General features: G+C 37.2%; 1 protein-coding gene across 1 annotated transcript in view; it reads left to right on the forward strand.

The window, feature by feature from the left end:
- The first annotated feature begins 4510 nt into the window (after positions 1–4510).
- The window catches only part of LOC131538520 (thyrotropin-releasing hormone-degrading ectoenzyme-like), a 44912-nt gene continuing 24806 nt past the window's right edge, over positions 4511–24616 (forward strand). Inside the window, exon 1 of the mRNA XM_058772387.1 lies at positions 4511–4546. Coding sequence (XP_058628370.1) covers positions 4511–4546 — 36 coding nt within the window. The remainder of the gene's footprint in view (positions 4547–24616) is intronic.

Here is a 24616-nt window from a genome sequence, read left to right on the forward strand (position 1 = left end):
TTGATACAAGACGTTCAGATTTCAATCCTGTCATTTCTTTAAGGATACCAACCGGCTTCCACCCATCATCATCCAAGAGGTGTCTCATTTTTACAACCCCATTCCGCTTCAAAACTGTAGATACGCTCACTGAAGACAAAAGCCTTGTTTGGATCATTGGATTAAAGAATAATGGTTCCTCCAAAACCCAGTGTCCTGTGTCATCACTACTCCGATCCACCTTAAAAACTGTTTTCCAGGACTGTAACACTGACTTATAGAAGGGAGTGATCTCTGACAAACTCACCTTCTCCAAGTCCATTATGAACAAATGTTTATCCAAACCAAGTCCACCTGCGTTCTTCAAAATCAGTCTTGCAGTATGAGCCCAAGCTAAGTCTTTGTGATATAAAAGTCTTTGTGCTGTTTGTATTCTGTAAGCTGTCAACCGACTTCTCACATCCACCAGCCTTTGACCACCTTCATGGACAGGTAAATAAAGTGCTGCAGCATGGATCCAGTGTGCCCCACTCCAAAAAAAATTCACGATTGTCCGTTGTATTTTACAAACCAACTCAACTGGAGGCTCCATAACAGTCATTTTATGCCACAGTGTCGAGGCTGCCAAGTTGTTAGTGACCAAGACTCGCCCTCTATACGACAATTGTGGTAATAGCCAGTTCCATTTAGACAATCGAGCTGACACCTTCTCCAGCAATCCCTCCCAGTTCCTTATCTGAAAATGTTCATTCCCTAAAAAAACACCTAATACTTTTAACCCTTCTCTGCCCCATTGTAAACCACATGGTAATTTTGGAGGTCCTACATCTTCCCACTTACCAATAATATATCCCTCACTTTTTCCCCAATTCACTCTGGCTGAGGATGCCTTTTCATATTTTCCAATAATTCCCATTAAAACTTTCACATCATCTTGACTCTTTATAAACACAGTAACATCATCAGCATACGCTGACAAGGATACTTTAAATGTACTCTTTAAATCTGGAAGTAAAATTCCAGTTAGATCCTTCCTTAATCTGCACAAAAAAGGTTCCATTACCAGACTATATAACTGTCCAGAAAGAGGACATCCTTGTCTGATACCCCTGGACATCATTATAGGTGCACTCAAACCACCTCCAGCTTTGACCATAACAAATGCATTAGAATACAACAATTTTATACATGATATAAAATTCTCACCAAACCCAAATTGTTTTAATACACTGAAAAGATACTTATGATCAACTTGATCAAAAGCTTTTTCTTGATCAAGCGAAAGAACCCCTAAATTAAAATTATTACTTCGATTAAAATCAATCATATCACGCAATAAAAATAAATTATCCATAATTGATCTACCTGGTATACAATAGGACTGGTCTCTATGAACTATTACATGTAAATATTTTTTAAGTCTATTTGCTAACACCTTAGAAATTATTTTATAATCTGAACATAACAACGACACTGGTCTCCAATTTTTTAATAATCCCAAGTCTCCTTTTTTAGGAATTAAGGATAGAACTGCCCTACAACAACTTGTGGGTAATGTCTTTCTTTTGATACAATCCATCAGTAGATCATTAAAATCCTGTCCAATTAATTCCCAAAAAGCCTGATAGAACTCCACAGGTATACCATCCACTCCAGGGGATCTTCCAGGAGATAATTGTCTCATTGCATCTGTGAGCTCTTGCAAAGTTATTTGTTCATCCAGTGATTTTTTTTGTTCATCTCTCAACTGAGGCAGATCACAAAGCAATTCAGCAATACTTCCAGAGTCACAATTCTGAGTACTATATAATTCAGAGTAAAAATCCACTGTCATTTTCCTCATTTCCATAGGGTCAGAAGTTACAGTTCCATTCGGACATTTTATATGACACAACTGTTTTTGTTGAAAACTTCTCTTTTCCAAATTAAAAAAGAAAGCACTAGGAGCATCCATATCTTTGACTGAACAAAATCTTGATCTTATAAGTGCTCCTTTTACCTTTTCTTGTAAAAAATATCCTAGTTCTTCTTTTTTCTTATTTAACTTTTCATTATTCACAGTCCCATTATTATTCAAAATGTCTTTTTCCAAAAATGCAATGTCTCTTTGTAAACTTTTAACTGTTGTTTTCATCAATGCAGTAGAATATGAAGTATAGTTTTGACAAAAAATCCTAATATTTGCTTTACCGACATCCCACCATTGACCAAGATTTTCAAAAGTGTCTTTCTGGAGTTTCCACTTATCCCAAAAAAATGTAAATTTTTCACAAAAACTAATGTCTTGTAACAATTTAACATTAAAATGCCAAAAATACAAAGGTTTAACCACTTTTTAAAATTAAAATCAAAAGTAATCATATGGTGATCTGAAAACCCATTAGGCAAGATAGAAACATTCATAACCTTATTATTCCAAATCTTCCCCAAATAAAAACGGTCTAACCTTGCACCACTAACTTGATTATCTGATACCTTTAACCATGTATATTGTCTAACTCAATGTTTCTATTTCTCCACAAATCTATTAAGTCAAACTCATTTATAATTTTTAACAACTGCATGCTTGATTGATTATGAGGCTCCTCTCCATTCCTATCAACAATAAAATTGGTTGTGCAATTCCAATCACCCCAATTACCATGCAAACATTATCATCATCAAACTTCTGAATGACTGATCTCAATTCCATAAAAACCACACGCTCATGTCCATTATTAGGAGCATATACATTGATTAAAACAAAATTATTCCTTCACACTCTACTTTAGTTAAAAGTGCTCTTCCTTTTACAATTTCCTCCACTGTTAAAATGTTAACATTCAAATTTTTGGAAAAAGAATAGCTACCCCAGCACTTATATTTGTACCATGGCTAAGAGCATACTTCCCTTCCCACCACATTCCCCACTGAATCTTATTATCATCACTTGTATGTGTTTCTTGCAAAAAAACTATATCAAATTGTTTAACAAACTCTGCAATCATGGCTAATTTATTCCTATCTCTACCCCCATTTATATTTAAGGAACCTAGTTTTAAGATGTCCATAAAAGATAGAAAAAGAAAGATTGATAGAAACGAATACAAAAAATAAAATATCAGATTAACCCTGTGCATTTGAACATTTTATTTTTGCAAAGCTCTTTTCTCTTTCCGCAATTTGGCTAAAATCTTCCTCAATCTGAACCTCTTCTTCTTACATAAGGCTTCGTAGCTAACAACTTTCTGCATTGACACCACTGACCATATGAATTTGTCTATATCCGGAAAAAAATCCTTCACCTCAACAGTTTTTCCAAACGTCAAGTCCAAAAAATCGTTAATCTCTTGCACTGAGTATGTATCATCTATATTCTGTGACCCAAACTCAGACATGTCAGATACCTCAGACAATGTATCATCATCCTTCATTCCATATCCCTCACTCTTTCCAACATCATCTGATCTTTCAGTAGTTTCCCTACTAACCACTTCACAAGGAGCACCTTCACCCAATTTCTCTGCCACCATGACTGCACTACATTCCAAAACCTCATGTTCCTCTACCACATTCACCGTTGTATCTTCTTTGTTTTGATTTCTGTCTATGCTTTCACGTAATTCATCGTTCTGAGCAAGACTCTCCTCTTCAGGCTGAGACTGCATTATTATTTTATTTACCTTAGCTACAGAAACACCACTAGGCCCTGCGGCCTCCTCATTAGCCTGGGCTCTATGCGGGCATGCCAACTTTTTGTGGCCAATATCTCCGCACTCAAAACACTTCAAGCTACCTGTATTAACATAGAGCATATATGGTTTCCCTTCGTGTACTACTCTGAAAGACACATCTAATTCCGGCACATTCAAAAACATAAATACCTGTCTCCTAAAAGACATCACATGTTTCAATGCTTCATTTTTACATCCCAATGGGATAGTTTTAATCGCACTAGCACATTTACCATACTGGGCTAATGCGCGTTCAATATCCTCATTTCCAATAAATGGTGGAACATTTGATATATAAACTTTTGTCGTAGGTGTAACAAGCGGTGAAACAACAACAAAATCGCCACTTACCACAATCCCGTTGCTTACCAAGCGGTTTACTAACTTATCCTCCTTAACAAAAATCACTACCGCTTTATTCATCCTGGACGCCGAAGAGATGTTGTCATAACCAACCTCTTCTCCGACCGCCAGTAGTACATCCTCCACCGATACACCCTGAGCAGGTACGCACCGGACTCCATGACGCCGCGAAACAGGTGGTTCTCCCCCCGTCAGAGGTGACGCCATTCCGACGCTACCGCGAACACCACCAACACGTGGCTTTCAAATCTAAATGCAGCTTTACAAAAATGTTATGTATCAAATTCCCCTTTTAAATCAAAAATAGAAAAAGAAAAGGAAACTTTCAAACACCTCTCCGTGAGCACCCTCACCCACACCCAAACACTCCCCGCATGCAGAGAGAGAGAGAGAGAGAGAGAGAGAGAGAAATAGAGAAGGACAAGAGCGCTTGAGAGGAACATGCAAATGTGAAGATGGGACAAGGAAAAGGAGAAGGAGGAGAGGCAAAAGTGAGACAGAGAATCATATGGACGAGTCTCACAGATGGTGGAGACATGCGGCCAAACACAGAAAGACAGCGATGAAAAAAGAAGCCGGTTTGATCTGTTCATGTGTGTTTCAGTAATAATCGGGCTCCTGGGAGACAAGGGCCGCACACTTTAATAAAATACTAATGCAACACTAATGAAATGCTTCTTGAAGATGGTTATGGGACGTTTCTTCAACTTCTGACACATATCCGAGTTCTTGAATTTTATTAGGACTAACAGATTTTTTTCCCCTTGTAAAATTTCCCCTTGTCTGGGAAACTTTATATCAAGTCCTCATTATTTATTTTAGCTACTTTTAAAATTAATCCTAAAACATTTTAAAATGTATTGTGATTGTGTGTTGATAACAAAAAATTGATAACTGTAATTTCTCTAATAATTTTTTTAGACAGCAGTGTCAATGAATAGTTTTAGATTAAATATGAGATGACAAAGAAAAATCAAGATAAATATTAATTGCAAGCAGAATAGGTTTAGTTTGCATAATTTTGTCAAAATGTGTGAAAATATATTTATTCTACTCTGAAATTAGCTTAAACAAGACATAGGACAGGCGTGGCCAATCCTGTTCCTGGAAGGTCAATGTCCTGCAGACTTTAGCTCCAACCAGCTCTAAACAACTCTTGCTCGGTCTGGTTCAGGTATATATAATTAGGGTTGGAGCTAAACTCTGCAGGACAGTGGCCATCCAGGAACAACTTTTGACCCCCCTGACATAGAAGGCAACTTTTTATTGTTTCATAAAAAAAGTTCTGTCAGGAAACTCGATAACACAGACTGATAGGTCCTTAACATAATCTGCAAGTAATCACACAGTTACTGTGCAGCTGATTGGTTACTTTTGCATCAACAGCCACTGAGTTTGCTGCTCAACATTCAAATACTTGATCAGTGTTCACTGTAGCAGTTTTCAGCATACCTTCAGAAACCCTCCACCTTCCCCAGCTCCGCCTGTATAGATCTGCTATGGGGTGAATATCATGTATGTTATATATGGGGTTTTATTTCATATTATATATGCAGCAGCAGTATTTCTTACACAGACATCTGCATGTCTGCAGCGTATCAGATCTATTCCGCTAAGACCAAACACATTGCCTTGTATGTTACCATGATAATATTTTTGAGAGTTGTCATGACAGAAATATTTATATCATATGATAAAAATTAACGATATCACACGAGCAAGAGCATTTTAGACACAATATTGTCAGTTTTTGCTCAAAAGTTCCAAACAAAACCACAGCAGAAACATGCATCTCCAAGCAGCACAGCAGTGTTTCACTACGTTTTATGTACAGATAGATAGATAGATGGATAGATAGATTTTGATTGAATGCAGCTACAGTGAGGTCATTCATCCTGCAATTTGCCTGACAGAAGGACGTGTGAATATGATGCCTGCTAATTGACATGTCATGATTTAATTTTAAGGGAAAAGGTCAGTGAGGACATGGACAGAAATCACTGTGCTCTGAGAAATTGAGACAGAATTAACACAAAAAAAGAAAAAGAAATGCAATTAACTCTTGAATAATGTCACAGTGCTTTGAGTTTCGCACAGTCTAGTGTCAATTTATGAGACAGAGAAAGACAGACAGAGAAAAAGAGGTGAGGCAGATATACAGCCCCGTTAGAGAGAATTATAAAGCTCTGCAGACACTTAATCTGATCTCAGATAGGATGATAATAATATTTATAGCCAAAGGCAACAGTCAAGCTAAGCGAGTATGAAATAGTTAATTACAGTCACAACAGAAAATCCTCAAGGAGAAACGACCCACCACAACAACACATGTGAATTCATTGGTTGAGACAAGAACTGCAGAGGTCAAGTGTTATTTGGGCTAATCTAGAAAGAAATCTCTGTTCTCTGTAATGATGATCTTTATATGAAATGATCAACCCAGGCTCATTGGAAACTCTCCATTACTGCAAAACTGCAAAAACTAACTTGTAGCCTACATACATTTCACTGCCGTTTCCAGCTGAAATGAATGCTAGAGGCTACAAGACACAAACAACTATGATTATGATTACGGGGGCATATTATCGATTAATAAAGACTCTTTTCCTCCTGTTCTTTTCAAAATACTGTTTTGTTGTGACGTCAAAACACTTTTTCCACAGTGCGTAATTTGTAAATTAATGTTTACATATGTAACTAATATGTATCTAATTATGTAGTAAACTTGCTCAGTAGCTCACCTGGTACAGCATGGCACTTGTGTTGCAGAGCGCACAATTATGAGTCCCAGGGAACAATCAAAGAGCCACTATAAAAGAGCAAGCTAAAACAGAGCAGTTGCTTCAGAAAATAATTTTTAGGTTTAGGATAACTCTTAGGTTTAGGGTAGAGTTTAATATTGATGGAATGTTATTTTTAACACGATAGAGCATTAACTTTTTAGTGCCACCTACTGGACATTTTAAGGTGGACAGAGAAAGGTACAACAACCAACATCATAAAATGTTGCCAGATTCGCATTCATCTGTTTCAGATAAAACTGAATGCACTTTTAGCACCACTCACTGGACATTTCACTTTGAAAGTGCAAAATATGCAAGAAAAAGTGCAATATCATTTAGCAAAAATGTACCCACAGTCTTTTTGATACTAGGCTGTTTAATAAACCTGCATATGTAACGCAGAACAAAATTATATTGCGACTCCTGCGGACATATGACCTGAAAAGTGCGCGGTGCTTATTTCAGGTTTTACGGAAATGTAGCCAGTGCCTGATGTTTAATACTGGAGCTGGTTTTAGGTCTGATATTTAAACTTAAGAAAGAATTGAACTGGCAATGATAGAACTCTATGTAGTCAAAAACAATTTGAGAAACCAGTTTATAGTTAATTATTATTCACTTCAGTTTCTGTTCGTGTTTGTAAAAGTGTTTGAGTGTTCATAGAACTGAAGCCAATAAAAAAGTGATTTATACTCGATTTCTGATTCATTAGATTAATAATTGTTATTGTACAGTGACACATTTGGAAGAAAAAGAGAAAGAATAAAAAGAGACTAATAAAGACAAATTTCACCACACTGTATTTCAAATTGTGTTCAGCTTCTCAAAATGTTCTTAAAGTATATTAGAAGAAAAATCCCTTTCAGTGTTCTAGTAACACATCTTTTAATGGTATTTTCCACACTCAGAGAGTTGTAACTAAATTGTAAGTTCAGTTTGTGCTTTGATCTGCATAAGCGTTCAGTTACATTATTTTTATCACAGTTTCTGAGGTATTTTTGAGAAGTTATGAAATCACAACTCTTCATTTCAGTGCAGCAGCGCACCAGTTTATTTTGACTTCAAGCAGAACGGTTGTTCTAATAACACACGACATGTGAAATGATTAATATAATTACTCCACAATCTAACCAGCCTCGTTATTTGCTTCAGCTTCCTGAGCGATTCAATTGTTTGCTGAATGCTTTCAACAAATACGTGTTGACGTTTTGACCCTTAAAGTCTTTCTTTTTGCATTTTTCAGCCAAATAAATCAAGCTCAACGGGTTTCAAATGCAGATCTCATCTTGTAGTGTTAATGATATTGTGACAGGATCATATAATAATTGATGTTGAGTGAGTTTTGGCTTGAGTTCTGTCCATTATTAACCTCATATTCTTAATTTTACGCTCAGACTGCTCGTGATTGTTTCTTGATGAGTGAAATCAATGAGCTGTTTGGTGTATAAATCAAAAAACACAAGCTAAAAGGCTAATTATTCATAGGCTGTTAAGAGTTTAATGTGCTGAGCTGGAGTCGTCGTGACATGGATTTTTATGAATCATATATAACACGCTGTTAGTCCTCGCTGTAGACATTATTTTTGAATATGATGAAGTGCGGTCAGTAGGAGGAGTGACCGTGTGCTCTCTCATTGTTTTGTCAGGGTTCAGTGTGTGTGATGTGCTTTTTATAGCAGCGTGTTATAGATTTAGTCGCTGTAGCCTCAGGCCGCAGCCACTGGCTGACAGAGCACTGTGATTGGTCAAGGCCTTCCAGCCCAGCCGGCTGCTTGCCCTCTCGGGGTCGAGACAATTAAAACCATAAAGACAGTCTTCCTCGCTCACTGGACCAGAGCTCTTTCACCTCATCCACCCATCCATTCCTGATTCAGCTCTAAACATTCCCACTCTTTACCCCTCTATCGTTCATCATCCTGCACTATTGTCTCTCTCTCTTTCTCCCGATGGCGGTCCTCAGCTCCCTGAACACTGTTACATCACCACACAGCAACAGATGAGGCCGGACTGACTGACGCTGCTGTGGGATTTACCACATTGATTCTGCTTATATGCACACACACACACACACACATTCACACATGCACGCACTGCTCAAACACACACATATACACATGTACACATACAAGATAAACACTCTTAATTACACATGCATGCAGCTTTGTGTCCAAGCAAATGTTCCCACAAAACACACACATGCACAGGGGTGATAGCAAGGACACAACTTCAGGCCATATCTATTTTTGTTTGTTTATGTTCATATTTCTGTGTCTTTCATTAAATGTAGCCACATTTCTGACAGTGAGTTGCAGCAGCAGCTCTGTGAATTAATTTGTTTGATATTTAAGGGTCATAATGTACATTTCTTGCTCTGAAATCCTTATGCAACGCAGATCTAAAGAAGCACAAAAACATCAATCGTGACGCCCTTTACAGCCTGAATGAAATAACATGTTCAGCATAAACCAACATCTAATCAAGCGATCTGTCACATTAAACCAGATTCAAAGTTCAGCTGGGAGTTCAGTCTAAAAATATAGGATATTTGAGTAAGGCTGATGAAAACACTCATAAACCCTGCTAAAGCAGAAAATGTAAGATCAATACAACTGGAGGTGACTTACACATACTGTTCAGAGAGAGACTGTAGTAAGAGACCCTGTAATGCTAAACTGCTATTTATTAATCATTTTATAAAATAATCGACCCAGCACACCCTGAGGAACAAAGCCTGAGGAACAAACTCTGCAGGAGAAACCTTGTTTAAACAGAAAAAGTGCTTTGCACAGAAAAACCTCACTAAACGCTCTCTCAATTGAAATGTCCACCTAAATACTGCTTGTTTGAAGAATCTGAGCTTTCGTGAAGTTTTAATCAGTGGGCAAATAAAACCAGGCCAGACGAGACAGAACAGCTGATTATGTTATTGCTGAAACTCTCATTTCATGGCATATTTGCAGTAAATCAGATGTGATTGAAATTAGTAACTTCATTCCAGACTCCAACCCACCTCAGATATCAAGGAAAAACTTTATAGAATGAGCAGAGATTGAGAAGAGAGTGATAATTACCCTCAAACCCAGACTAACTAAAAGCTTCTGCTGATGTGGTTCATCTCTAAAGCACCACACATTACAGCCGCATCAAGCTCACATCAACACGTCTGAAACTCTAGAGCTCGGAAGTGGAGCATGTGTCCCATACTATTTAAATCATCACTTTTGTCTTGCAAAGTGGTTTTCATAAATGAGACTTGGATAAATCACAGGAAACTGGGCCCCTTCTCCAAAGCGTCATCTGAAAAGTAGTTTCAGCAGTTTTGAAGCACAATTACAAATACCACATTATAATAAGAGGCAGGGTTTTTTACTTTTTCTAGTACCATTTTACAACAAACTTTTGATTCTTGGTAATTTTAACATACATGTATACACATGTCCCTTCGGACCTGAGGTCATCACATGTGGTTTGTTAATTCTACAGCTGTATATCTAAACATTTGGAAGATGCTTTTATCAGGAGTGTTTGCCTTTTGCTCTTCAACAGCAGCTTTAAGAAAGAGGACACCTTTCGCATTTTACCACTTTGTGTAGAAATTAGTGCTGTCAAACGATTAATCGCATCCAAAATAAAGGTTTTTATTTATAGAATATATGTGTGTACTGTGGACAATTATTATGTAGATATAAATACACACACATACAGTATATATTTCGAAAATATTTACATGTATTTACATGTATATATGTATATTCATATAATTTATATTATATAGAAATATATGTAAAATATAAACAACATATTTTTCTTATATACATGGATGTGTGTTTATATATACATAATAAATATACACAGAACACACACATATATTAATTACTATTAATAACAATTAATCATTTGACAGCACTAGTGGAAATGTTTTAGACTCTGTAGCTCCAGTTAAAATTAAGGAACCCAAGCTACAAACACAGCCTTGGCTTAACAAGGATACTCATGCATCCAGACAGGAATGGAGGAAGGCTGAAAGAAAGTGAATGAAAGATAAGCTTTGTGTATCTTATGAAATCATGGGAGATTTTATGGTCAGTTACCAGCACTCTGGTAAGGTTGCTAAGGAAAATATTTTTCTAACCTGATAGCAAAACATTTGCATAGCCCTAAGACTCTGTTTAGTACAATAAATAATTTACTTATTCCTACTAGGCTTTTTTTCCTGATGCTTCACCTACAATCTTTGATAACTTTAGGCTTTGCTTTCAGTAAAATTAATACCATTTGATCTTGTGGCCCCTAATATGCATGAATTCATCTGTAATTGACCCATGTTCAGCCTGCTTAACTGAGTTTGAGCCTATATCTTTTTACATCCTTGTGGATGTTCTCCATAAAATGAAGCCTTCCTTATGGTCCCTAAATGTGGTGCCTGCTCATCTCTTTGTCAAAGTGCCGGGTGTCATAGAACCTTTTGTTTTAGCAATTAATAATAACAGGCAGTGGTGCATCCACTTCGAAAATCTAAAGTCTAAGTCTAAATCTGTTCATGATAGATAACTACTGTCCCATCTCAAAATGACCATTTTTACGTAAAGTACTGAAAAGGCTGTTCTCCGTCAATTGTCTGCATTTTTAAGTAACAATAGCTTATTAGACAAGTATCAACCTGGTTATAGACAGCACAGTACAGAGTCAGCATTGCTTAAGGTATTGAAAGATATTTTGTTAGCTGTGGATTCAGGCAATTCTAGTCCTCCTCGATCTCAGCACTGCCTTTGACATACTATTGCCAGTGATCATACTATTTTGCTTGAAAGGTTAAGTGGGTCAAGGCACCGCATTGAACTGGTTTTGAATTTATTTAAAATCACTTTAATAAGTGGTGGAGGTTGGTAATTTTTCTTCCTCTATGGAACCATTAACTAGTGGTGTACCTCAGGGATCAATCTTGGGCCCTCTTTTGTTTTCGCTGTGCTCCCTTTAGGTTATGTATTTTCTGTAATATTCTGTATCATTTTACACAGATGATACCCATCTATACCTTCCCTTGAAAAATTTAGAAAATTATGACATGCACTCTAGTAGTGTATTAGTTGACTGGTAGGGTTAGGGTTAGATTAAGCTGACAAGTTCTTGCAAAGTTACTTCTAGTCAGTAGAATATCTGTTGGGAGACCAACACAATAAGGAGTTAGTAGATATGAAGCAGAGTCTACTAATACTCTTATGAGAGTTTGTTGACATGTAGTTGCAACATTACTTAGTGTCAACAGAATGTTCAAAAGGGACCATCAAAATAAAGTGTTACCAATGTAATAAAATAAATTATATTGCCCATCCTCTCAGGATACCTGGAATCAGTGTTACAAGTACCCCAAGCTTTACCTTGAAAAAGGCTACTAGCCAAAACGTTGGTTAATAAATGTGCTTAAGTGAGTGTGCAGTTGTTCTCTAATTTATTTACAAGTACCACAGGCACATAGTTTTTTCCATTTTTGAAGCATAAACCCCATAAAACCGATGCGAGCTTCGGATCTTCCAATGTTTCTCTATGGCGCTGAAACCTAAAGATGTCCGAGTTCCGCTCCCCGTGTAACTGATACTCGACTGCCATTGGCTAGTCTGCGTTCGAGGGGAGGGGCTTACCAATAGGTCAGTTGACCATTCGCAAAACCCGCCCATCCTTAGTTACTGTTGCCATGACCAACAAACCGCTCTCACACTACACATCATGTTCTCACGCAGTGAAAAATACATCACAGAGCAAAGAGGAAACTGACAACACACCGACAGAGAAGACAGAGCAGGTTACTTCTGATATGAAACAAGGTCTCAGGACCCTCAGCTTTTAATTTTGTAATTTTTAAAGAAATTAAAACAATAAATACTGTTTTGTGGTTCTTCAATGTGTCGTGACAGATCACTGTATTGCCTCAGTTCAAACACGTGAACCAATCGTCTTATCATATTTACTTAAACACTTTATGATGTTTATTAATGTTCATTCCGTGCTTTATTTCAACCGTGGAACACACCATTTTACAAGTTTAAGTCAACCGAACTTGATCTACTCTCATGTCATCCAACAAAGGTCTTCGGCCTTGTCCCTTACGCACAGAGATTTCTCAAGTCTTTTAGTTTTCATTTTATTCAAATTTCAAAAACGGCCCAACATTTCCGGAATTCGGGTTGTAATAAACTCTTTTGTTTCCCCTAGGTGGAATTACTGTAACACTGTACCTAGGAGTGGCTCAATCCTTTTTGGCCCATCTTGATACAAAATGCTGCTGTGAGGCATCTTACTGGAGTAAGAAAAAGGGAACACATCCCTCCTGTTCTGGCTTCACTACAACGGTTACCAGTTGAATATCATGTTAAATTTAAGGTTTTATTATATGTGTATAAGTAGTTAAAAGCCAGGCTCCCCAATATATTGCAGCTCTCCTTCGCCTAATGCCCTAGGCCCTTAAGGTCTTCAAACAGGTTGATTGTGAGGGACCGAGTAATCAGGAACAAGGAACACAAGCTTTCCACTAGAAAATGGGTCTTTATTTGAACCCCCCCCCCAAACTCCTAAATCATACAACAAAATAAACCAACAACTAAAAATTAACTTTTCCTCCTTCCCCGGGCAACCTCAGTGAATGGTATGTCCGGGCAGAACCAGTAATTCTTAAGTTCCTGTCCAGACTCTAATTTTGGATGCGGCTGCAGCTGCAGCGGACCATGTTGGAAGATCATCATCACACATCATCGGACTTAAACTCAAAATAGAAACAAATGTAAGTAACAGATAGGCCTACAACGCACTCCAAATCAGCACTTCAAATCAGCAACGATGTATATAAAGATGGGCTGTAAATGTAAACATATGGAAACCTAACAATAAAAAAAACAATGAATATTGTTTGTTTCATGTGATTATTATAAACTGAAACCAAAATACATGTGAATGACAAAGAGAGAAATTTAAATAAAGATTAACATTAAACAACTGAACATGCATTTTTAAGTATGCTTTAGAAATAAATGTGCCTTGCCTTGCTTTGCATATCTATCTGTCAGTCAGTTTCAGCTGATATCAGGAAAAGATGACTTATTTCGTTGTCTTATTGGGTGTGAAGTGGAGAAAATTCTTAGACACTAGAGTGAATTATTTATAGTTGATCTTTTGCCATACAGTATAAGAGGTTATTGTGTGAGTTTCAGAACTCAAAACTTTATTGGTAGTCTAAAAACAGCTTATATTGAAGACAAGCTGCTAAAGTGACTCATTTTGGAATATGTCACATTTTGATGTAATAGTTCCCAATTTAGCAGTGGAAAAACACACTCTTTTTATTGCCTTCCTTCTGATCCTAATAGTAGGAAAGAGTGAATGAGCTTTATTTTTAATAGTTCCAGATCATGCCAGTAAGAACCTGGCCGCTTGTTTGATTAATTTTACCGTGGATTTGTTTCTAAAGAAGACACAATTCAACGCAGGACTTTCAGAGAGACTGAAACTAAAAGACAGTCCTGCCTGACTAACAGTGTTTTTATCATGTTTCACTATTGCTTTGTGTGTTACAGACAGTTTGATATTTACTGAGTATTCATACATTTTTCACATAAAGCACACCAGCGTCCATCTATGAAGTATGTAGGCTGTCATACAGACATGCAGAATTTTACATATTTTAAATGAAACAGTATATTTATCCTTTGTCAACTATCACTGTAGTAACATCAACAATCTACAGTAAACTTTATTTGCAATATCCATGAAATATAAAAACTGTAATACGTATGTTAACAACATAACCTAGTCTTCGGTTAAACTTCGGCTGCCATTTCCCAAGATGTGTAATGACGAGGTCGTTGAAACTTTTCATAAAAGAAATGGTGAATTCACTTTTGCATTTCTTTAATTTAATTAGTCTAAAGAAGAATGCTGAACAGATTAGATTAGTATTAGATTCATCTACATTTAGTTTGGTTCCATTGTGAGAACAGCAGCATTTATTTGTGTGTGTTTTGTGCTTGCGTGCTCCTACAGTGTGACGGCCGGCCTGACATTTCGCCTGGCGGCCTGACGGCCCGTCTCCTCTCTGTCATAATCAATCCAATTATAGGATTACATCACACTTTATTGAACAGTCCTCTGGGAGCCAGTTTGTCCAGATCTAATCCGCATTATAAAATCAGACGCTTCTGCTGTTTGTGAGCTGAGGGATTCTTGAGTTTTTCACTTTGCTCTTCTCGCTGAGCCCCTCAAATCCCTCTTCAGCAGCATCACCGTCCGTCTCTGGGGCTTTATCCTTAAAACCATTTAAAGAGGCCATAAATACTTAAATACCATCATCTTCCATCATTTCCATAGAGCTTCATAAATCAGCATAAACAGACAGATGGCCATTATACTACAGTTTACCCTTATGATGGGTAGATGTGAATTTGATGGAGAAATGAAGGATATAAAGGGCACAGATCTCTGTATTTTATATATTTCTTTTTCTCTCTTTCTCTTTTCAGTTGATCCTAAACCTCCAATCAGCACGAGCCGCCAGCCGTCTCACAAGTGATGAATGAGGCTCCAGTGCAGCTCTGACTAAACCAGTGACAGCGTTACTTTCTCAGACAAATGACTCTGATCTAAGGCACAAACTGAGGCTGAATTAAAGCCTGTAATAGGAGTGAAGACGGGATCCTGCAATCAAACACAAAAGTAGGTGAAACTAAACTTCAAACACTTTGAGCACCACACACACACAAAGCAAAACTGCTTACAACAGCAGAAGTCTGGAGTGACGGCAGAACCACGAGCCCTGACAGTGTGAGATTCTTTGTGTTTAGCGGTGAGGTCAATATCATTAACACACACTCAGCAGGGTGTTTACTCTTTAGTGTGCAGTCAATATACCTGTTTTTTTCACTCCTTTCCTTAAAAATGTTCTGTAGTAAGGCAAGGCAAGGCAAGTTTATTTATATAGCACATTTCATACACAGTGGTAATTCAAAGTGCTTTACATAAAAGGAAGTGAAATAGTCATTAAAAATAAATAATAATCACAACAATAAAAACAAAATGATATAAAAATTGATTTAAAAATATTTTTTTAATAGAAAATGATTATACATAGTGCAATCAGTTCGGACGTAGCACAGTGCTCATTCAACAAAAATAGTAGTATTTCTATGACTCATATAAACCATGGCACTATAAATCATGGTACTGAATTATACAATATATTGTACCAGGGGTTTTTAAACTGACAGTGAGCCACTTGGGAGGAAATTGATTTCATCAATCAAACAATCAATCAAATTGTCTAAGTTAGATGGAAATGACATTAATTTATTAATTATTTTATTCTATTAACTGTCAGTTTTAGAAAATAAAACTAGTTCATATACAACCCAAATTCCGGCAAAGTTGGGACATTTTTTTAAAATTTGAATAAAATTAAAAAACTAAAAGACTTTCAAATCACATGAGCCAATATTTTATTCACAATAGAACATAGAGAACATAACAAATGTTTAAACTGAGAAATTTTACACTTTTATCCATTAAATGAGCTCATTTCAAATTTGATGCCTGCTACAGGTCTCAAAAAGTTGGCACGGGGGCTACAAAGGGCTGAAAAAGCAAGACATTTTGAAAAGATTCAGCTGGGAGGAAATCTAGCAACAGCAAATAATTAAGTTAATTGACATCAGGTCCGTAACATGATTAGCTATAAAAGGGATGTCTTAGAGAGGCAAAGTCTCTCAGAAGTAAAGATGGGCTGAGGCTCTCCAATCTGTGACAGAGTGCATACAAAGATTGTGGAATACTTTAAAAACAACGTTCCTCAACGTTCCTCAAATTACAAAGGCTTTGCAAATCTCATCATCTACAGTGCATAACATCATCAAACGATTAAGAGAAACTGGAGAAATCTATGTGCGTAAGGGACAAGACCGAAGACCTTTGAATACTATGATACTATGAATGCTGAAAGGTATATAAAGGTAGAGCAACATATGCTCCCCTCCAGACAACGTCTATTTCAGGAAAGGCCTTGTGTATTTCAGCAGGACAATGCAAAACCACATACTGCAGCTATTACAACAGCATGGCTTCGTAGTAGAAGAGTCATGGCTGAATTGGCCTGCCTGCAGTCCAGATCTTTCATCTATAGAGAACATTTGGCACATCATTAAACAAAAAATACGTCAAAGTCGACCACAAACTCTTCAGCAGCTGGAAACTTATATCAGACAAGAATGGGACCAAATTCCAACACCAAAACTCCTGAAACGCATAACTTCGATGCCCAGACATCTTCAAACTGTTTTGAAAAGAAGAGATGATACACCATGGTAAACATGCCACCGTCCCCACTATTTTGAGACCTGTAACAGGCATTAAATTTGAAATGAGCTCATTTTGTGCATAAAATTGTAATTGTGTTTAAACATGGGTTATGTTATCTATGTTATATTGTGAATAAAATATTGGCTCATGTGATTTGAAATTCTTTTATTCATTTTCCTTTTCATTTTCATTCATTTCCAGAATTCGGATTGTAGTTTTGTGTAAAAATCGAATGTACCAACAAATATTTTACATTAATTTCTAAATGATAATTTCTCCTTGTTTGCTGTTTGTACATTTTGTCAAATCTTTACATTTAAAAAATAGTTTGTTTCATAAATACATTTAAATAAATTAAGGGCAATATCATTTGTGATATTTGTAATAAATATATTACATTTAATTTAGCAAAAAAAAAAAAAAAAGTTTTATTATAATATTATGCATACAAAATATTTGATCTTTACAAATAAATGAAAACAGATCTGAAAATCATATTTGAGCCATCGAAAACATAAAAAATACCATCATATTTAGATGGCACATCAAAGAACACAAATATACATTAAAATGTGTTTTTATTATTGGAAACAATATAATACCATAGTAAAGACCAGCAATAGGTCACCAGTTGTATTTTGGATATGTAAATGTTAGACAAGTAAACTTGTTTACCCAGCAAAAATGTATCAGCTTTGCCAGTTTTGCTGGTGAACAGTAACCAGAATACTGTTCAGGAGAGTAAGAACATGATCTTGATCTCACCTTGAAGGAGATACAGATACAGATGAGTCAGACAGCAACTGATTAGCAGCTTCAGCACACCTGCAGTACAGCCAGTATATATCAGTCCTAGCTGTAGCTGAGGATTATGGGAAAAACGACGCTCACACTGGGGAAAAGATTACACGGGACACCAAACTCAACTGACATCACAAGTTGCCAGAAACATCACAGCCGTGTTCCCCTGCTGTATTTTTTTTCTGTATAATCTGATGTCTGGGTCCCTTAACCACCAGCAAAGTTCCCTTTTAATCTTCTTAAAGGAAACAGCAGAGTTCCTCCTCGCTGTTCTGAATCTCCATCTCTGCTTCAGGTTTGAGTCTCAGCAGGAGGCGAACAGAAATGATGGGCAGAATCGATAGAGACCAGAGGGCTGTAGATTTCAGAAAGAGGCTGATAGATGAAGAGGCACGAGGTCTGTGACATCGCCTTCGGCTTCCAAACTAAGCAAGACCTCGACTCAGCAGAAAGAGTGAAACACGGCTCCAGCTTTCATCATTTCTCAAGCGGGCCGAAAACACACACAGCTGTGATTAAACACACTAAAGGTCATTGTGTTTCCTTGAATACAGCCGCACTGCTGGTGCCAGAGCTCTGAAAGCAGAAAATCAAGACCGAAGAACTCAACACAAGAAATGACAAGTGTGAAAAATGAAAACATATTGCAACATTGTGGAAATGTTGGATCATTCTTCATGCTATACTGTACTCATGAGAATCACACGAGAGTCATTCCAGCAGAGTTTGGCATTAGCATGTGCTGCTGAAGATGATGCACTAACAAGCATTAAAAATTCAAAAAGTATTGACAAAAAAATACTTTAATTTGCACAAAAATAACTAAAATTAAAACAGAAAATCTATATACATATATATTTGGACACTGACACCAGTTGCCCCCATTTTCAGAGACTCAAATGTAGTTGGACAAGTAAATATAATCATAAATAAAATGTTAATTTTTAATATTTTGTGGAAAATCCTTCGCAGGCAATGACTGCCTCAAGTCTGGAACTCATGGACATCAGCAGAGACTGGGTTTCCTCTTTTGTGATGCTTTGCCAGGCCTTCACTGCAGCTGACTTCAGTTATTGTCTGTTTGTGGGTCTTTCTGCTTTTAGTTTTGTCTTGAGCAAGTGAAAGCAAGGGTTGAAATCAGGAGACTGACTTGGCCATTACACTTTTTTACCTTCAAAAACTCCTGGGTTGCTTTTACTGTATGTTTTGGGTCATCGTCCATTTGTACTATGAAGCGCCATCCAATCACCTTTGCTGCATTTGAGTGAATCTGGGCAGACAGTATATCCCTATACACTTCAGAATTCATCCAGCTGTTTCTGTCTTCTGTCACGTCATCATGAAACACCAGTAACCCAGTGCCACTGGAAGCCATGCTCATGCCATCACACTGCTCCACCAAATTTCACAGATGATGTTGTATGCTTTGGATCATGAGCTGTTCCAAGCCTTCTCTATACTTTTTTCTTCCCGTCATTCTGGTACAGGTTGATCTTAATTTCAGCCGTCCAAAGAATGCTTTTGTTCGGTTGACTGAATCTAATCGGTTCTCCGATCATCCACCACTGTTGACCTCCGTGGATATCCAGGCCTTTTTATGTTGCTGAGCTCACCAGTGCATTCTTTTGCTTTTGCTTTTGCTTTGATTTGACCACTCTGAATGTTCCTGCTATCTCTCTGATGGATTTGTTTTGTTTTTGAAGCCTAACAATTGTCTGTTTCACTTGTATGGAGAGATCCTTTGACCGCATGATGTGGGTCCACAGCAACAGCTTCCAAATGCAAATGGCACACTTAGAATCAACTCCAGACCTTTTACCTGCTTAACTGATGTAGAAATAACGCAGGAATAGCCCACATCTGTCCACGATACAGATTTTGAGTCAACTTTCCAATTATGTATGGTCCCTTGAAAAAGGGGGAGGTACATATTAAAGAGCTGTAATTCATTAACCTTTCCTCCAATTTTTGATGAGAGTACCATCAAATTAAAGATCAGAGTGTGCACTTTAAGCCTATATAGATTGTATAACTGTAACATGAACATGTTTTTCAGCTATAATAAAAATTGTGCCTGTGTCCAAATATATATGGACTTAACTGTAGCACCTATATAGACAAATTTAAAAGAAAAAAAAAATACTAATAAACATGACAAAAAGACATCAAAATGATTAAATCTAAACTAATGAAGAATATAAAAAATAAAAAGCAATTCAAAATAATAATTTAAACTATAATAGCATCTCAGTGATAGTAAAATAACACTAACTGAGCTTCTAAATGGATTCTAGAATAATTGTTTTGTGTTTAACATTAAATCTGAAAAAAAAGCCAATTTATGTGAATAAAATATAAAAACAAAATAACACAAATACCCTTCTATAAATCTTAAATAAATAATTTATAGTCAACATTCCTCAGGCTTCAGGAACGTGTGTATCATGTCTTAAAATGTAAGCAGGTTTCTCACCAGACTTAGGAACAAATTTAATGACACACTGTCACACTCAATAACAACTGCTCTCACTTTTCTAGATGATGAAGGCTTCAAACTCATATTGAAATGCAAAGCAAAGCTCATGTAATATTAATAGAGAAGCTGCAGACACCTGTATGTTCATTAGCATCTTCCAAAAATGAATGTGACAGCTCATGTGATTCATGACACCTGAGGAGCAGCAGTGTCAAGCATCTGCTTTGATCATGTGACCTTGTGTGATCTAATAGCTTTCTATGATAAACAGCAATATAAAGCAAACACACTCGTATTAATTCATTGTGAATGAGCTCTGGTAATGGAAAGCAATATAAAGGTCTCAGTCGGCGCTGGGAAGTTATTCATTAAATGTGAGGAAAAGGAAGTTAATAATGGTCGGATTTCTCCTTTTATACCAGACGAATCGAGAAACTGAGATTTCTGATGCTTGTGATGAGGATTTTGGTTTTGTGCTGCAATAAAGAGAGATATATAACCAAAATGAACTCATCAATCATAATGGCACATTTTACAATAACGGATGCTGCTGGAATTAATGAATCTGAACCTCCTTCTTTTGAAAAGTCAATTCAGATTAGCACACTACCATACTACTCATACTACTGTTGCCTGTAGTACATATATTGTACACAGATTTGTCTGTCTATTTGGGTGACCAAATGTATATTGTTGCATAATGCATTTACTGCTTCACATGCAATCTGTTATAAATAAGAGGTAGTATTCAGTCTGTGATGCACGGTATGTAGTAAGCAGTATGCTAGTATTCATTTTTTAACATAGCCACCCTTAGAAGAACTTTAAAGGCCAAAGGTCAGGTTTGAGAAGCACTTAGCAAACACTCTGTAACTCATTCTTCAGTAAAAGAAGAGAAATGGAGAGCGTATGTTAACATTCATCAGACATACAGCAGCTTTGTGATTCTTTTATAATGTGCCTCATTTTTCATCCCTAGTGAAATACCCTTCAGTTTTATGGCCGTCACTTTCACACTGATGGCGAGTCGCTTTCAAAACGCCCCTCGTCCGACCTTGATGATTAGCTTTAATGAATTCTAGCAGAGATTACCATTATCCTTGGGATTTTTTGTATTAAGGGCCCGACCCAGAACATTCACACAGAGAGACGGGCAGAGATAGTGATCGAGACTCAAAAATGAGGTATTTTAAAGGGCAACTTATGCTTCAATTTTTGAAAAAAGTAGTGAGGGATGATGGGTAGATTGGGGTCAAGTTTGGGGCATAACGACACTGAAAGAGTGAGTAAGAAAGAACTAAAAGAGTGAGACAAAGCAAACTATAGAGAAATGACAGTGTCACAGTTGTATTGATAATAAATAATAATAATGACATGTACAATAAAGTGGAAAGGCGCAGTGAAAGGTGACCTTGCAAAGTACATGAACTGCAAAAACGAGTGAAAAAATGAACTCATTCAAAACAGGAAAATAAAAAAACAGTCTCATCCACCTCAAAACCGATCACTCACCTCAGAAAATATTGTATATGCTGCATCTAAACGTGTTTCTGGTGTAGGCGAGCATCAGATGCCCTCAGACGTCCTGCTGTCAGTCTTTAATATCTCAATCTCTCAGATTAAGTGTCACTGATCTCCCAAGACCGAGGAAATTACCCAGAATGCTCTGTTCTCACGGTTATCTCATCAAGTAGGGGTGCCCCAAAGGTGACTGTGATAAATGTCATCATTCCCATCATGCAGTGGGTTGAAATAAATCTGAAGGTCACAAGTGTGTGATCTGATCTCTAGGTACATGAGCTTTACATGATTCAGCCAGAGGAACTTGTTCCTGGATCAACAAGCAGGAAATTCAAAAGGAAAAACAGCCAGAGCAATGAATGGCACTGGGATTTGATTGGACTGATTAGTTGGTGATGGACTGGATCTCTTCCCAGTGTCCGGCTCATACACACACACACACACACACATGCACACACGCTGCTGATCCTTTCAGCACTTTTAACAGCAAAGGCAGATTAACCCGTCCACATTTGTCACGCATTCGATTTCCATTTGCTTTTGTCCGTATCTGTCAGTCACATGCTGCTGTCAAGACTTAGAAGAGTCCGGAGCGACTCGGCCTCTTTTTGATAGATCATTGATCTCTCTCTGAGAAGCACTTACTGTAGATCAATATCTAAGAAAGATCACGTCTCTCAAAGGATGTGCTAAATGCTACTTCAAACGCTCACAGTCTCTTTCTCTTGACGAACAGATGATGTGCTTCATTATAGTCTTCATAGAAGCAGATTTTATTGACAGCAGACACAAAACAACCAGCTGGCAAGTCAAAATTAAAATAAGAATAAATCAATTTGACAATGAAGCATGCTTTAATTGAGTAAATGATAATTAACACCAAAACTATAAATTGTATTTTATATTTTTACACAAACTATATATTGTTTTATTTAATTGGATGCCACTCATGTGACATGCTACCATTTAAAGCATTTATCATCGCACATATGTTTAAAATATAAGCTAAATATTTAAGAAATCTATACTGTGCGTTATCCTATAATCAATATAGGCTAGTATTTTCTATGAATTTCTTCAGTTCCCTATAGCTGATTGCTCACTCAAACTACCATCTAAGAGTCCATTTTATCATCCTGCTCTGAGCAGCATCTCATTTGATATACAAATTGTTTGAGCACTAGACGGTGAAAAAGGCTCTTGTTTTCTGTAAAATTCGACTTAGTCTGAGAATTAGCCGTCAAGTGTTTTTGCGGCACACAGATTTGTGGGGGTGAAATGTCTAAAAGAAAGCGGCTGCAAACGCTCACTGATAACTAATGCATTTATTTATCCATTCAGTGGGAGCTAAAGAGTGTCCTCACAACAACTCCCAAAAGCATCAGACAGTTTGATCCTTGCATCTGAGGACACTTGTTGATGTAATGAAATCTAAATGGATGAAGGGTGTTGTGGAGGCAAACACACTCCGCTCTGATTCTTCATGGACTTTCATTCATCTTATTATCATTCTGCATGTGACTTTTCTAGAAGCTTTTGTGTCAAAGGCATGAAACCGATTACTGATCCTCATATGACAGTAGTAACTGCTACTCGACAACAAAGTCCACTTTCTCCTCTGGTTTACATCATTCCTTGAATCTCTTTCCTGTCATTCCCTTTTTCACCCTCTTTGAGAGCGAGAGAGAGAGTGAATGAAAGAGAGGAACAGAGAAAGAGAGAAAGTGTTTGGTGGCTCTTTGTCTCTCATTTGCCAGTCACAGTAGATGGCGGCTCTGATTAAGTTGCTCTAATTGGACTCTGCTTTAGATTCGGCAGGTGAACAATGGCTCGCGTTGATGAATGAGTCGTGTTGCGTTTTAGGCCGTCGCTTCTCAATCTGAGAGAAATCGTTATGCCATTAGCAACGGATCACATGCCAAGAGCCACAGACACAAAGAACTGAGTCTTCAAGTCAAAGAAGCAACAAGCAAATGACTTAAAATCTCTCAGGTTGAAGAAACATTAAGAACCGGAGTGTGAGGAAATGCTTTCAACTGCTGTAACAAGCTTTTAAAACACATCTGAGAAGTGATCTGTCCTTAACCCATACGCTCTGATTTCATTTCTCTTTTGCATGAGCAGAATGACAGAATGTCCCTGTTTCGAGACCAGGGGGGCTGCAACTGCTCCAACACTCAACACACAGATGGTGCCTTTATGTAATGCATGCATTCATTACATCCACATCATGAAACTGAAATAATTTCACCCTTAAGTTTAGGAGTGACATGCAACATTACGATGAATGTGTCAAAAGTATCTTAAGGTCACCAACTCAGTTTGAAAACAAACAGTTTCTTTGCACAAGCAGCATCCTTGACGTGACATTTTAACAACCAGACGTGAGCATATTTTTTGCAGACGACAAAATGAAGGTTGTGAAAATCTCTAGCCTCGTTAAAGAATTCAGCGTGTTTGAGAAGATTCAGAGAAACGATCCTACAGGACGTCAATCAATAGAGCAGCAGTAATAAAAAAGCCTCATTAATGGCACGAGGGCATGTTAAGAGGTTTTAAAAGATGCCATTCCTGACCTGATACTGTAGGTCACATGGTATAAAATTGTTTGTAAACAAGTAATAGATCACGTATCCTAAACAGAA

The sequence above is a fragment of the Onychostoma macrolepis genome, chromosome 04, assembly GCF_012432095.1.
Source record: "Onychostoma macrolepis isolate SWU-2019 chromosome 04, ASM1243209v1, whole genome shotgun sequence".
In the NCBI taxonomy this organism is placed as follows: Eukaryota; Metazoa; Chordata; class Actinopteri; order Cypriniformes; family Cyprinidae; genus Onychostoma; species Onychostoma macrolepis.